Source organism: Manacus candei, unplaced genomic scaffold, assembly GCF_025592945.1.
Source record: "Manacus candei isolate 608988 ecotype Guabito, Panama unplaced genomic scaffold, ASM2559294v1 h1tg000020l, whole genome shotgun sequence".
Taxonomy (NCBI): Eukaryota; Metazoa; Chordata; class Aves; order Passeriformes; family Pipridae; genus Manacus; species Manacus candei.
The window spans coordinates 3,070,938-3,085,421 of NW_026138068.1; the positions used below are offsets into that span (position 1 = coordinate 3,070,938).

At 46.0% G+C, this 14,484-nt stretch overlaps 2 protein-coding genes across 2 annotated transcripts in view; one reads left to right on the plus strand and one right to left on the minus strand.

Annotated features, from left to right (window-relative positions):
• Positions 1–11,570, minus strand: part of MLXIP (MLX interacting protein) — a 47,149-nt gene extending 35,579 nt beyond the window's left edge. Inside the window, exon 1 of the mRNA XM_051785757.1 lies at positions 11,175–11,570. Within this exon, the coding sequence (XP_051641717.1) occupies positions 11,175–11,545 (371 nt within the window). The 5' untranslated portion in view covers positions 11,546–11,570. The remainder of the gene's footprint in view (positions 1–11,174) is intronic.
• Positions 1–14,484, plus strand: part of VPS33A (VPS33A core subunit of CORVET and HOPS complexes) — a 117,170-nt gene that overhangs the window by 72,342 nt on the left and 30,344 nt on the right. The window lies entirely within an intron of this gene.

Sequence of the window (14,484 nt, forward strand, 5' to 3'; positions counted from 1 at the left end):
AGGTATTTCCTTTTTAACTTTTTTAATAGGTTCCCTTTTTTACCTATATGACTTTCCTTTCTTACCTTGCTCATCACTTCTGCCTCCAACACACTGCAAAGTAAAGGCTTTTAATAACTAACACAGGCTACATCCAGGGTCACCCCACAGCACCAAAAGCAAAAGTCTGCATGATAAAAAGATAATTAAGAGCAGTCACAGGCTTCAAAGAAGAATCACAAAGACCTGAGAAGCTCTTCCACAGTTCCTGCTCCATTTGGTCTCTGTCCCTTTGGGAATGGTGTCAACAGTGAGGACGAACAGTGAACAGATTTTACAGCAGCCTAAAATCTGGATGCAAGATGCAGCAAGCAGAATTTAGCACAGCAACCTGTGATGGCTCTCACAGCATATTCACACGACCATAACTAAATGCAGTGGGCCCGAGTTATTTTTAGGACTATTGTGAAACCTCAGTGTCACTTCATTCCAGCTGCTCCAAAGATACAGCAGCACCACCACACAGCCTGGGCTCTGTCTCATCACTCCTGGCTGCATGGAGTGAGTCTCACCCTTGCCCTACATTAGAATTCCGATGCCAAGGCAGTGAAGTCCCTGGCACAGACAGGGCCATGTGGATGAGAAGAGTGTTTTGGACAAGGAGCTCACGTGGGCTGGGGAAGGGTCTGGCTGTTGGATAGAGGAGTCCCTGTCCCTGCAGCCTGGCCAGAGGTCTCCTGGCCATGCTGGCCAAGGTCACTTCAGCTGTTGTTGAACTGCTGCAGGCAGAGCACCCGTTACTATGGGACCTTGAGGGAAGGGAGAGTAAACAAAGTGGCAGAGGGAAAGGACAGCCAGGATTTCGAGTAAACATCCCATGCTAGAGAGTTCTGAAAACAACAAACCTGATAGATCCCAGAAGCAAAGCCTCCTTGGTGCCTCTGCAATGTTTGCTTCGATCTCGTTATGCAGACAACCACCCCGATCTCTGAGGAGTAACAGGCTCCACTGTTGGAAGGATCACTGAAAAGAAAAGGCCTCATCCTGCTTCCATGTGCTTCTGCAGTTCTGTTCTGGGCAGCGGTACAAGATGCACACAAACTTTTCAGGACAAAACAGTTATACACTCTCCTTCCTTTGCTCCTCCAGCCCGGCAGGACACAGCCAAGCCCACGGCCCTGCATTCAGCACAGCCATTCCAATGGCAGCAAACACTCTGGTGTTCACACGAGCTCCCAACACAGGTACCTCTGGAGCATCCACATACACAGGACTCTCTTAGAATTCCAGGGCAGATACAGCACAGGAGGCAAGCCAGGCTGAGGACCACAGACACACCACACAGAGGGGTCAGAGCAGGGCACACTTGCAGGCTGCCACCTTCCCCCCAGATTTGCAAGACCCAAGTATAAACAATGCAGCTGCTGTCTCACCCTCAAACCCAGTAACAGCAATCCTCTTTCTCAAGAAGGGCAAACCTATTGCACAAGTGCAAGGCTATCTGGATCTTCTCCTTACCCCTCAGTCACCCTTAAGGCTCAACTCTTCAATTCTTGTTCTTATTCACAAGCCAACCCTAGTACAAGTAAACCCCAACCAACACCAGCAAAGATGAGACCACCTTTCCATCTCCCAGCTGAGATGGAAGAAGCCCTTTCAAGCTGAAGCAGAAACAAAGCTGTAGCAAAATCAGATCCCTGTACCTGGATAAGGACAACTCTTTATGGACTAAAGGGGGATCTCTCAACCTTTCTTCCTTTGCTCCTTTGGCTCAAAGCAGCCTCACCTCTTTGATTTCTGCTCTGAACTGTCCCCCTAAAATTCTCTCCTTTGCTTCCCAAATCACTGGAAGAATGCAGAGGGACATACTGTTAATCTGCAATAATACAAACATCACAGATGTATTCTACCCATTAAGCTATCCTCTGCTTGCTCTGCTGGGGTATAATTGAGCAATAAAGATACCCCTGGAAATCCAGAAACCTCCCATCATAATTAAAAAAAGATAAATGTATCTCTGTATGTAGGAAGGCATTTAAATATACAAAATATTACAGTAAAAAAGGACATTAATATAGCAAAAAGGACTGTATCCAGTGCTTCCTTGCACCACACAATCAGCTAAACTAGAAGTAGAGAGATGAAAAGGCCTCTAACTGTACATTAGTATTGTAGATAATGTGCTGCATGAACACAAAACCAAGGACAAAAAGCTCTCTAACAAGTCATTAAAATCTTTCTGTGCTTTTCAGGAAAAGTGATCAATTCATTAAGCACCATGGTGAGCTACTTACCCAGCTGAACCCTTTCCTCACATCACTGTAGTCACAAACCCTGCCACGGCCAAGGGTTATCTGGGGGTCAGCAGTGGCCTGGCCAAAACACACCAACATATCACTAATTGGAGCAAATCAGATTCTTTCACTAATACCCTGCTACAAGATAATCTTTGCAGTGGCCTGCAAGCTCTTCCCATCTGGTCTGTCACCTTTTGTTTTACAGTCTCAAAGGTGACAAAGCAGCTCTGAGAACCACCCCTGACACCCTGAGCTTTGTATCTACATGTACCTTGCAAGTGGTCTGGATAATCAGCCAAGGGAAGGAATTTTTTCCCTGGGCCTAAATGGCTTCCTAAGGTCCTTTCCAACCCCATTTTCTATTATCCATCTGACAACATAGCTCACAACCTAACTAAAAATACTAGTCTTCCACAAGGTAACTGTTGCTGAGCTTGCTCTTAAGTAGCACACAGTTTCCATACCTTAAGGCACAAACTGAAATCTGCTTAACAGAGAGGGAATGGCAATTCCCCTGCAGCCAGTCATTCACACACACAGAATGGCCAAGGTGTCATCCAGGCTCTCCTTTCACATTTGCTCCTCAGAGGCATCAAGCCTGCAAGGGACCTATAAGAGATTGTCACATGTATGGGAATGGCAGTAAGATAAACATTATCCCTGCGGGAGTTGGAGTGAACATCTGCTCTATCCAATGCTACATTTAACCCAGGGAGGCAGAGTCCAGAACTGCAGCACATCCAGCCAAGGCAGGAAAGCAGACCAGGAGCCCTTGTCATTCCTGCTGGCAGAGTAAAGGTGGTCCCTTCACAGGCAGAGTCCTCCTGAGGCCTGGAGCAAATCTCTCCTGCAGAAAGGGGTGCCTCTAATGCAATCGACCATTTGACAGCTCAGGGGAGCTGACACCATTTAGACTTCCAAGGCCAACAAAACACCTCTCCCCAGGTGAAAAATCCAAATTCCTCCATGCATAACGCAGCTCCCGCTGTTCTAAAAGCAGGAGGGTTTTCTAGAGTCTCCAAAAGGCCACTATCAGCACCAGACTCGTGACTCCAGAGTGATGCTCCAGATATTGAAGCTTCTTCGGTGACTGCAGGATGAGAGCAATGATGCCTGTCAGAAGCACAGACACCAGTCACAGAGGGAGTAGGTGTTTTACACAGGCAGTTCCATGAATGCCCAAAGCACTCAGCAGAGCTCTGCCTTCCAGGAGTATTGGGATTACCATTAAAATATCAGCCTGGTTTTATTACCTTGTGATTTGTATCTGTAGGATTCCCCATCACTTACAGAAGCTTTTCTAACAGAGGTGTCAATAAACTGCACATCCTCCTTGTCCCCTCCTAAATCTTTCCTCCATTTATCTCCTTCATTATTTAAGTTTGTAGCTGAAGTGTCATCTCTGATACTGCTTCCTTTTAGACTCCTATGTGAGCTCACTTCCAAACCTCACGCCTTTGTTTCCCCTTTTCAAAAAGGTCAGCACACACATCTGCAGCTCTGGAGTGTTGAGAATGTTTGGGTCATTTTTAGAAGGGAGAAAGGGAGGAAAAAGCAGTAGCTGATTTATCTAAGATCAACAGCCAAGAAACCAAGGGCCAGTGAAGAGCTCTGTGCTTGTGTCACAAAGTAAATAAGCTGTGGCAAACGTGCACTGGAACATTTCCGATGGCAATTGCTCTTCACTCACAAAGGGATGGCCACATTAATTGTATCAGGAATGGCACCAAGTCAGCCTCTTCTATGTTCAAAAACCATCAATCAAAAGTGGCCTTCCAGCTCCCATTTGAGCAAACAAACAAAAAATTATTTGAAAAGACCATGTTTAGAATTTCTATTCTAGCCATTTCTGGAAAACCTTGCTTTTCCTAACCTCATTTTTCAAGCCTTCCTGCTTCAGAAACTGTGACAATGCTGTAACCCCAGCTTGCACTAAAAACAATCAGATTCAGTTTTTTCCATTGCTGTCTGAAAAACAAAGAACCAACTCTATTTTCTTTGGAGGCAACTGAAACAAGTACTTTTCCTAATCATCTTCGTAATTGTTTTATGGGCATGTTAAAGGTTTCCTTCCCAGAGCCAAAGGAAAATTGTATGAAAGCTGTAAAATATTTCTATAGCCATCAAAGAGTTTAGAAACCTTGTCTTCTTCCTCAGAAGCAGCTTAGAAGTTTTGTCTTTCAAGAAACTGCTTGTGCCAATGACATTAGGATATCAAAGGATGAGGAAAACTGTAAACGCCAGTAATTTCTGCATACAAAGAAAGGAAGTAGCAAGCATATAGTCTGTAGTCTACTCATTAAAAATAAAATACCAGATTAAACCCAAACTGGTCCAAGTTCCTAACTGATAAGGTTTTTTTGCTGTTGTTGTTGTGTTTTAAAAAAACCCTTTCTCTCTAATAGCAAAAGGCAGCAAGGCAGCATGAGAAGAGTCAAACCAGGAACCCCAGCTCTCCTACCCCTATTTTACTGGGTGATCATCCATGACTTCCATATCTGGGTCCATCCAGCTCATTCCCTCCCTTTATCAGACACACCCTCCTGAAGTGACTGCTATCTAAGTCTCCCATCACAGATCAAAGCATGGGGAATAAAGGCTGGACTTCGACTCCAAGCACACCTTAAATCATCTACCCTCACTTTCCATATATTCTTCCCTTTCATACATATTTCTCCTGCCCTGAAGAGCAGAACATCGGCATCTTTTCTCCCCAACTGTTCTCATTCACATCTGTCCTCTTTATCAGATCTCCTCAAAGTACAGCTCCAACCTCTTTTCTTCTCCACAGTGTCCCTACCATCCCCAGAGACTTCCCTTTCCTCCCTGCCATCCCATCCAACCCTCCTGCTGAACATTTCCTCACTCACACACGTTCAGGGAGTTTGTAACCCAGGCTCAAACCCACTCAGTCAGCCGAGACAACCTTTGTTTGACTTGAACTTCACAGTAGCTTTTTTCCCCCCTTCCTGTTTCCATCCTTGTGACCTCTGTCAGCACCATCCAGCTCATTGTGTGGCTTCCCCCTGGCCCTTCTAATTCATTCAATGCATTCCTCAAAGATCCTCTTAATATCACTCCAAATCTCAGTGAGTTTCCACCCTCATTCCTTGTCCTCTCAATTCTTCCTGATTTGCAACGGATCCAAGACCTGTTATTAGGGGGAAAATCCCACTCACACATAACAATTTAGAATTTACTCTCTACTTCAAGCCTGTGACATCCCAGAAATGCCCAACCTTCAGCTCAACAGGACCACAAAGCTCCCTTTATTCCTCCCCACTCCTTCCCAGCTTGCAGCATCACCGGATACCCCTTTGTTTGATTAAGACTAATCATAGCTTAAGGACACACAGTCAGATAAGCAGCTGCTCAAGTGACTGTATATCAACTCTGCTTTCCAAAAGAATGGAAAGAATGGAAATTTTTTTCCCCCACATGGGAAAGTAACAAACAAGAATGATTCAGTGACCTACTAAAGGGGCATGTGGAAAAACATGAGTAAAGCTAAGACCTGAATTTCGGGTTTCTTGGCTTTAATTCCTCCTGCCACTCAGTAGAAAGAAATTAAAACAGGCAAAGGGGAGAGAACTGGAAACCAAGGTGTTAATTTCTGTTGCCATCAAACTCCATTCAAAGCACATCATAAACGTGCAGCACAAAATCTTCACTAAAAGTAATGCCAAATCTCAACAGTTCAGCCAAGTTTTTTCAGAGCACGCAACAGTTATTGAGAACTGGCAATCTGAGGACAAAGCAGCTCCCTCTTCCCTGTTTCAGCAATCCATCAAAAATTATGATTATGAAATCTATGTTGTATTTAAGCCAGGAAATAACATCTGTTTACTGAGTGAAAACACCAGATGAGAACTACACCAAAACATGTACATGGTAAATCAAAAGATGATATCAACAATATGTTTTTTTAATGAAAAACGTGACTACTGTGCACATACCTCTATAGTAACACCCTGCACAACCAGGCCCACAGAAACCACTAACAGCTTGGGACCTGCAGAACCACCAAAACAGCCAGGAGCAACACAAAAAAAATTGTCCCTGTATCCAAACCTCTGTCTGCTGAATTTGTCTGTTCTTCCTTTAGTCATGTGTAGCCCTGAAGACACCAAGACCTTAATTTGAACCAAGGCTGTCTCACACTACCACTACTAAGTGTTTACTTTGGCAAAGAAATGCTTCTTTGAAATGAGAACAGCTCAGCAATCGTTCTGCAAACTGTCCCCAGGTTCAAGGTTGTCAAGGTGGAATTTAAAAGTGCATCTTAGAGCTTAAAAGCTTGTGACTATATCAAGCATTTGACATAAGCAGGGTAAGAGGCTCAGAACCAACGTCCTGGTTCATACTGCACCCTGAATACAGCATCCTTGCTTTGAAGGGACCTTTATTATGGTTAATAAAGACTTATACCAGAGCAACTCTGTTCAAGTTTGGCTTCATTCACAGGGTGAGTACAGGTGTTTTTATCAGAGTGGTTTCTAAAAGCAGCATGTGAAATATGTAACTAAATTCTGGAAGTTTTTAATCTCAAACTTGCCATCAGCACTGTTAAGAACTTCCCCAAACACATGATGCATTAACAAAGAATATGTGGCAAAGGTGCTTTGGAAACAAGCTGACCCTTAATGTCAGTCCACTGAGGAAAGGAATATTTTTGGCTCATATGAAGTGAAGGGGTCATATTGCCAAAGAGGAGAGATAAAATCTGGAAATGACCCGGTAAGCTGTTCACAAGGCAGCCTTTGTCCCAGTTCCCAGACCCCACTCTCCTGCTCCATGCAAGTTTAACAGGTAGGACCCAGAAGGCTTTAGACAAGTATCTCATGCCAGTGTTAACGCTCTTACCTCAAGTACAACACCTGGCACGGTGTTTAAGCTCTTATCAGGAGACAAGAGAACTCTGAGGCTACTCAAGAATAACTGGGCCCACAGTCATCTTCATCTACCCTATCAACCCTACCACTAAGGTAGGCACAAACTGACATAATAATACGTAACAGAAGTTTAAAAAGAACATCACCCAGTGTGAGTGCAAGTAGTATTGTTAATAATTCCTAAAATAAACCTTGTGCTTTGTTTACATGACCTACATGACCACACACAACTGAGTGGCCCATCCTCTCAACTGCAGAGATTGTCTCCCAGGCAGTGCACAAGAAGGGAATCTTCATACAGAAAATTAATGACTTATGGGGTCCCAGAGCCTCATCAGCCTCTTATTTCTTTACAGGGCACGTATACAACACACTGGGTAAAGGCGACTGAAATCTGCACTGGCACTTATCCACTTTACATCCAGAGAAAATAACAGAAGAATTGTCTTAAATCTACTTTTTCCAAGAGCAATAAGTTATATTTCCTATTCCCTGCAATGATTACATTAGTCATTCCACCAGGATTTACCTTGCTGTCCTAGAGACAAATTAGCACAAGGTCACTGACTCCTAACACATATTTTTCAGAGCTCCACATGCAGTTCAGAATATGCAGATCTGCGTTTCCAAGTGCCTATTTCAGGTTTTGAACATTAGACAAACTATACATCATTGTTCCCAAAGCAGAGTTTTCCATAGGAAAATCCACTGTCCCATATTCCAGCCTCTCAGGGCAATAAATGGTTTACAGTGCCCTTGTGTAAAGCACAAATTTTCACGTCACATAAGCCTAAGCCTTCAGCCCACACTCCACATGGAGCTGAACAGGATTCTTCCACTGAAGACAATAGGTCTCCAAATCTAAGAGAAAAAATTTCTTCTGCCCCAATCTCAGGAAAAAAACCCCTTCACGATATGCTGTTGCTGGAACATTTCTGAATACAGTTCTGCTTTGGGAAGTTATTTCTGGGTAATGTAACTATTTGGATAATGGTAAAGTTACTATTAAAGGCATTTACTAAATATCAAGATGACGTATCATTTTACTTAATTCTGCATATTGCAGGTCATACAACCACGAGCACAGTTTCTCATTAGAATGAGCAGTGTCAAAGGTCTTTTTCATTTTGGAAAGCACATTTTTTAAGATCTTTTTGCCTTTACAGTGGCCTGCCTGCCACAGGGCAATCCTAGCCACCTACACACAGCAAGGTCTGCAAGGTCACCTTGTTTTAAAGAGCTGAGATGAAGGGGCTAAGAGGGGAAAACCAATGTCCTTTCTCCTCTGTCAGTGTGGTACAGCTCCCACAATCAATCTCTGGAGAAAAACGGGTGACATTTAGATAAAGCCCAGTCTGCGTGACACCTGTTGTAAACCCCAGTGTTTATAAGCAACTTACTGATTTAGAAAATTGTTTTTAATCTGCTCACTGTACAGGGGACTATGCCATAGGCATATTTTCCCCTGTGGAATGGCTTATCTGAGATGAGACTTTTCAAGCCGTGCAACTGGATACGTGACTGAAACAGCTGTGCTGAACATGAGAGTCAGGTAGGCTTGTACTGCTCGAAGGCACAAGGGAGTCACTTTTCTGGTGTTCAGAAAGGGCTTTTTTTTTATCATAGAAAGTCTGACAGTTAACAGCAGAAAGCCAAATTAAAAAGAATAAATAAATTACATTATAATTAAAAGAGCCCAGACCACACCACACATCCGTGACTCAGCATAAATTTGGTCACTTCCAAACATAAACCACCCGAGGTAATGACCAAGGTAATCTAGAAAAACTTTGCTTTCTAGTCCGTCAGCAAAGTTAATGGATAACACACATTTTACTGCTTCTCTTTAAAACTTTAAACACTGAAATACTAGAAAGGGGTGTCACGTGTAAGTAAATATTACACAGAGAGCTCCGTTACAGCAGCTTCCCCGGGATCGTATTTAACACAGCTCTGGAAACACGGGGAGTCAGCTCGTGCCCCCACAAAACAAAAAAAAACACTTCTGCACCTTTCTGTGCTACAGTTTTGGTTTCCACACCCCCAGTTCTTTTCTAGAGTGAATTTCTATCCAGCACGGAAAATGTTAACACAGAACCCGAGTGTTTTGCCAGTGCTGGATCTGACATAATGGGAAAGGTACAGCTGAGCCAACAGCCACGAAATATCCCCATAAACCAACCAGGACCAAACCCAACCTGAAGCACAGCACAAAAGGCAGCTGCTGTTACCTGAGTGTCCCATGTTCCCTGAGGAGAGCATGGACAGAGACCTACAACCTACATGCTTAAATGAATTGACTGTTCAACAGAGATGGCTCTTCATTTCATACCCACATTCATCACCCCAAATCAGACTTTCCAAAATTATTTCAATCCTTTTTAGATCCAAGTTCACAGTCGGTTTGTTGAGCAGATTTAAAAATTTATCCCAAAGCCATCAAGTAATCAGGCTGGATCTGGGCAGGATGTTTCAGGGCTGCAACTAAGCAAACCCTAAGGTACCCAAGCACAGAAACATTAACAATGTGCTTTTCTTTGGCAGCCTCAGAGGAGATATTTTCTGCACCTTGTCTCATACTACCACCAGCAAGCAGGATAAAATTATTTCTTCTAAAATAGATTTGGTGCTCAATTTGAGCCTCTGCATCCAAGTTCAGCACTGTCAATAAGTGTAAGAGAATTACTCCTTTGCATTAGATGTGATCCTCAGTTTCAAAACCCAAGGACACACAAGTAGAAGCACAAAACAAAACAAAGCTGATAGAGGCCGATGAGCAGCTGCACACGAGCAGTCTTTTTATGGCCCTTGTAATACTTGTGGTTCCTCTGCATGTTCCTCCCAGCTTGTACAATAAAGGCAGACTGGTTAATTTTCCATTAAGGTTTACATTTTTATTCCTTTTGGAAGTGCAAAGTATTTATGTCCACTGTTGTACACACCTTATCCGAGGTTCGCTCTCCCGCCAATAACTAATAACGTGCTCAGCAAATATTATAAAAATTTGAAGATTACTTACATTACACCTTCTCAGTGCTGTACAGAACAGATAGATTTATTGTTTCCCTTTCATTGAGCAATACTTAAAAAAGAGGAATTTGGAGTAGACAAAAGTTAATTTTCTTTAAGCAAGCTAACGTGGTTTCTATAAATGGAAATAAATATTTCTGTTAATATGCTCAGAGGTATTTTCCATCATCCCTTTTAATCAACTTCCAAAATACGCTCAAGCAGAGAACATCAGATTGGATCCAATTTCTGCTATATCACACGGAACAAAAGGCTCCAGCAGACACACATCTTCCAAAACACTTCTATTCCACAGCTCTGCCTCCATTTTGGATGACAGACAAAGGGGATAAATGTGAATATAACGCCTTAGAGAAGAGATGAAAAGCACAACTGAAGTCAGAGCAAAAGGTGCAGATAAATCCAGGAAGTGCTGCTGCCAGCTGCAACCACCACAGGAACAAAGGAAACAGCGACAGAGCCCGTTGGCTTGAATTTGTTATAGAAATAAAATTTGGGGAGGGGGAAAAAAGGGAAATTGGCCGGGTTTCACATGGAGCGGGGCACGAGGGTTCACTTTGCCCTTTAAGGGTTTCTCCAGGGACTGTTCAGCACCAGAGGCTCCCACTCGCTCCCAGCCTGGCCGTGGGATGCTGAGGGTTCCCAGCGGCACCAGGAGCCGGGACCCCTCACCCCTCGCCCCCCATCCCTGACCCCTCATCCCGGGGGGACGCAGTGACAGCCCCCCCGGCCCCCTCTAATCCACGGGCCTCAGGCCTAAGGAAAGAACCCGCGGGGACCCCCAAATTCACTGAACACAAAAGCGGCCCCGACCCCCCGCGCGTGGCTCGGCTCGGGTTCGCTCAGGGGGTCCCCAACGAGGGGCGACGCCCGGGCCGCGCCCCCGCCCCTCACGGCGGCCTCGGGCCCCCGGCGCGGTGCCCCCGCCCGGCCCCGCCGGGGCTTTCCCGCGGCCGTGCCCCGCTCCGGGCGGTACCTGTAGGCCAGGGACATGCACTCGAACAGCTTCGTGAGGGACGCGTCGATGCTGAGGCGGCCGCCGGCGCCGCCGCCGCCGCGGGCCGCCCCGAACTGGTAGGTCTGGCAGGTCTGCTCGTTGACCGTGTCGAAGTCGTAGCCCTTCTTGGGCGGGTGTTCGCTGTGCGGCGACGAGACCATGAAGTGCCCCGAGTGGATGATCTGCGGGCCCGGGGGCTGCCCCCGGCGCGGCCCGCACCGCCGCCCCCCGCCCGGCGAGGCCCCGCCGTCGTCCGTGTCCGACGAGTCCTCGTCGGGCTCGGTGCGGGGGGACAGCGGCCCCGCCGCCCCGAGGAGCCGCGCCGGCCGCATGAACACGTCGGCGGCCATGGCCCCGCTGCCGCCCGGCCGAGCCCGCCGCCCGCTCTGCGCCGCCACCGCCCCGCTCCGCCCCGGCCCGGCCCCCGCCGCGCTTAAAGGAGACGGAGCGGCCCCGCCGCCGCCGCCCTTCCCCTCAGACCCCGCCGCCCCCGCGGCACCGGCCCCGCCTGAGGCGACGCGGCCTCGGGGGAGGCACGGCCCACCCGGGTCAGTTCACCCACCCGGCTCATCCTCACCCACCCCGGTCACCGTCACACACCCCGGTCATCCTCACCCACCCCGAAGCCCACAAGGGACCCCCCGGCCCCCCGAGGTTCCACCGGGATCACCAAAAAAAGCAGAAGGTATTGGTGCTGCTGCGCTGTCCCCGCTGCTGTTGCTGTTTTGAAATGTTTTAATATTTTTTTTTTTTTGTGCTTAGAATAGCCGCAGTCAGAACGCCTTGCTGGGAGATGGCAGTTAATGCTTGGTTTAATTAAGCCCTAATTAATTTAACCCTGACCCTAACCCCGCTCCTGCTGAGCATAACTGGTATAAATGAGCCAGCAGGGCACTTCATCCGGCAGGTCAAGGAGTTTAAAAAAATCCCCATAAACTCAAACACAAGAAGTTTCACCTCAACATGAGGAAGAACTTCTTTCCACAGAGGTGGAACAGCCCTGGAACAGCTGCCCAGGGAGGGTGTGGAGTCTCCCTCTCTGCAGACATTCCAAACCCACCTGGACACGTCCCTGTGTCACCTGCTCCAGGTGACACTTCCTTGGCAGGGGAGTTGGACGATCTCCAGAGGTCCCTTCCATCCCTAACAACTCTGTGATTCTGTAAAACATTCCTAAACTTAAGGGACTGTGAAGAACATGGAAATGTAGAGAATAGCCCAGAACTGGCTGAAGAAAGTTGACAAAATAGCAATTGTGCTAAAGTACCTAATTTAAACTGTCTTTAATACACTAAATTGCTTATTATTTTTCAGAAGCCATCTGCAAGAAGCCAGGGCACCTGGAGAAGAAGCTGGAGACCTGCAGCAAGTACTGCTGGAGCCAGAGAGAGGGCAGGACACAGAGCTTCTTCTGCCAGGCTCGTGGCTCACACCCCATGGTACCTGCTCGGTGGTGCCTGTGAAGGAACCACAATTGTTCCAGGGGAAGGAAAGATCAGATTTCATCCTTCTTAAAAAGCATAAAGGAAACAATGGATCCTGTAGGTCAACATGAAAGCACAGCAATAGGGCTGGTGAGGGGAGAGAGCAGCATCCTACAGCACAAACCTCATACCTGTACCTATGTGTACACAAAGTCAAAAGAGGCCTTGAGTGTCCTCTGTAGAGCAAACCTCCATCACCAAGAGAGCTATCCTACATGCCATACTCCAAAACATTGATGCTAAATTGTGAATATTATTTCAGTTCTAGGACCTCATACTTAAAATGAAAAAACAGGCTTGTCTACACAGCCATGCTCAGGAGGGGAAAAAACCTCCAAACACTGAATTGCCACGTGCTACATTCTCTGCTTCGTAAAACCAGAAATAAGATCAAGGGAAACTCAAGAGATTGAGAGCAAGTCTTGGGCATGCGAAGAAGAGCATTCCTGCAGTATCCCAATTACGCCCATGCACTGATCCAGCATTCCCCATTAGCATGAATCAAGGCTGATCACTGTGTTTAGGGGAGGAGTGGTAGGTCAAACACTCCCCCACACATGAAAGCAGCAGGAAGGCATGGCCACATCATGTGAGGGCTCTCTTAGAGATCTTTAAAAATCAAAACCAACATGCAGTTCGTACTTAGCATCACATACGACTCAAATTCTGAAGGCCAGTCATATTTAGCTTCAAAGCTGGTTCTTGCTACCTTATATTAACATTTGCTTAAAAAAATAGAAAAAAAAATGCTATCTCCCAGCAAGGCATTCTGACTGAGAATACTTTAAGCACAAAAAAAAAATAAATCAAACATTTCAAAACAACATTCACAGTTTTACAATACCTATTTTAAGTCTTCCATGTAGTTCAAGAACTAAACCTGAACTAAAAAAATCATGACACCTCAGTAACAGCACTGTGTAACACTTCCATGACAACAGCCTATACATTTACCTCACTTAATTCTAAGCAAGCCACACAGGCTTCATCCCATAGGAAAAGAGGGATAACTTGTCAAAAGAAATTTAGTTAACAATGCAATTTTCTAGGAAGAGTAGCAGTACCAACCATCACTTATGGCACAGGCAGCAGCCTTAAGGTACAACTAACATTTCATAAAGTTCAAGGTTTTCTCCTCTAGTCAGGTGCAAGGATAGGGGCATCCCTTAAAATAAATCCAGTTATTTTGGAAACAGACCTCTTGGTTTGCCTTAAGATCAGCATTTAGCTGATCAGTACCAGGTCAAGCCTGCCTGTTCTCCACTCCTCCTCCACAGTAAGGAATTCCAGGAAGCACAGGGAAATACTAAGAGGCCCCAGCAGCATCTTTGGAATATGTTTTTTCTTACTGTTTCTTTTCATCAATCCCCAGTGAGAGGTGAAACACAGGCCTCTGTCTTCTGATGATGTTCCTTGATCAAGGAACATCAGTTCCTTGAACAAGGCTTTTAGCACAGGAGGAGGACTTAGCACTGCACTGCAATACACAGTGAGCAGAGACATTCAAGCTGTTCAAAGACATACCCACAGTGTATTCCACACTACTTAGTGGTGAGAGATTATCCTCCTAAATCTACAGACAGGAAGATAAGCATTCCCATACTGATGAGGGAAAGAGCTCAGGGAAGCTTCCTCCCAGCCTCAGACAGGGCTGGCTGCAGGCTCTGGGCAGGCTCTGCTGGCCTTCCTGCTCCCAGGAAAACCACAGGGACAATCCGTGTGTGCCCTGCTCCAGGCTCCTGCTGCTCCTTCGCCCTTCCCTGGTACAAGCCTTACCTGTTCAGAGGCCTTTCCTTCTGGGACCC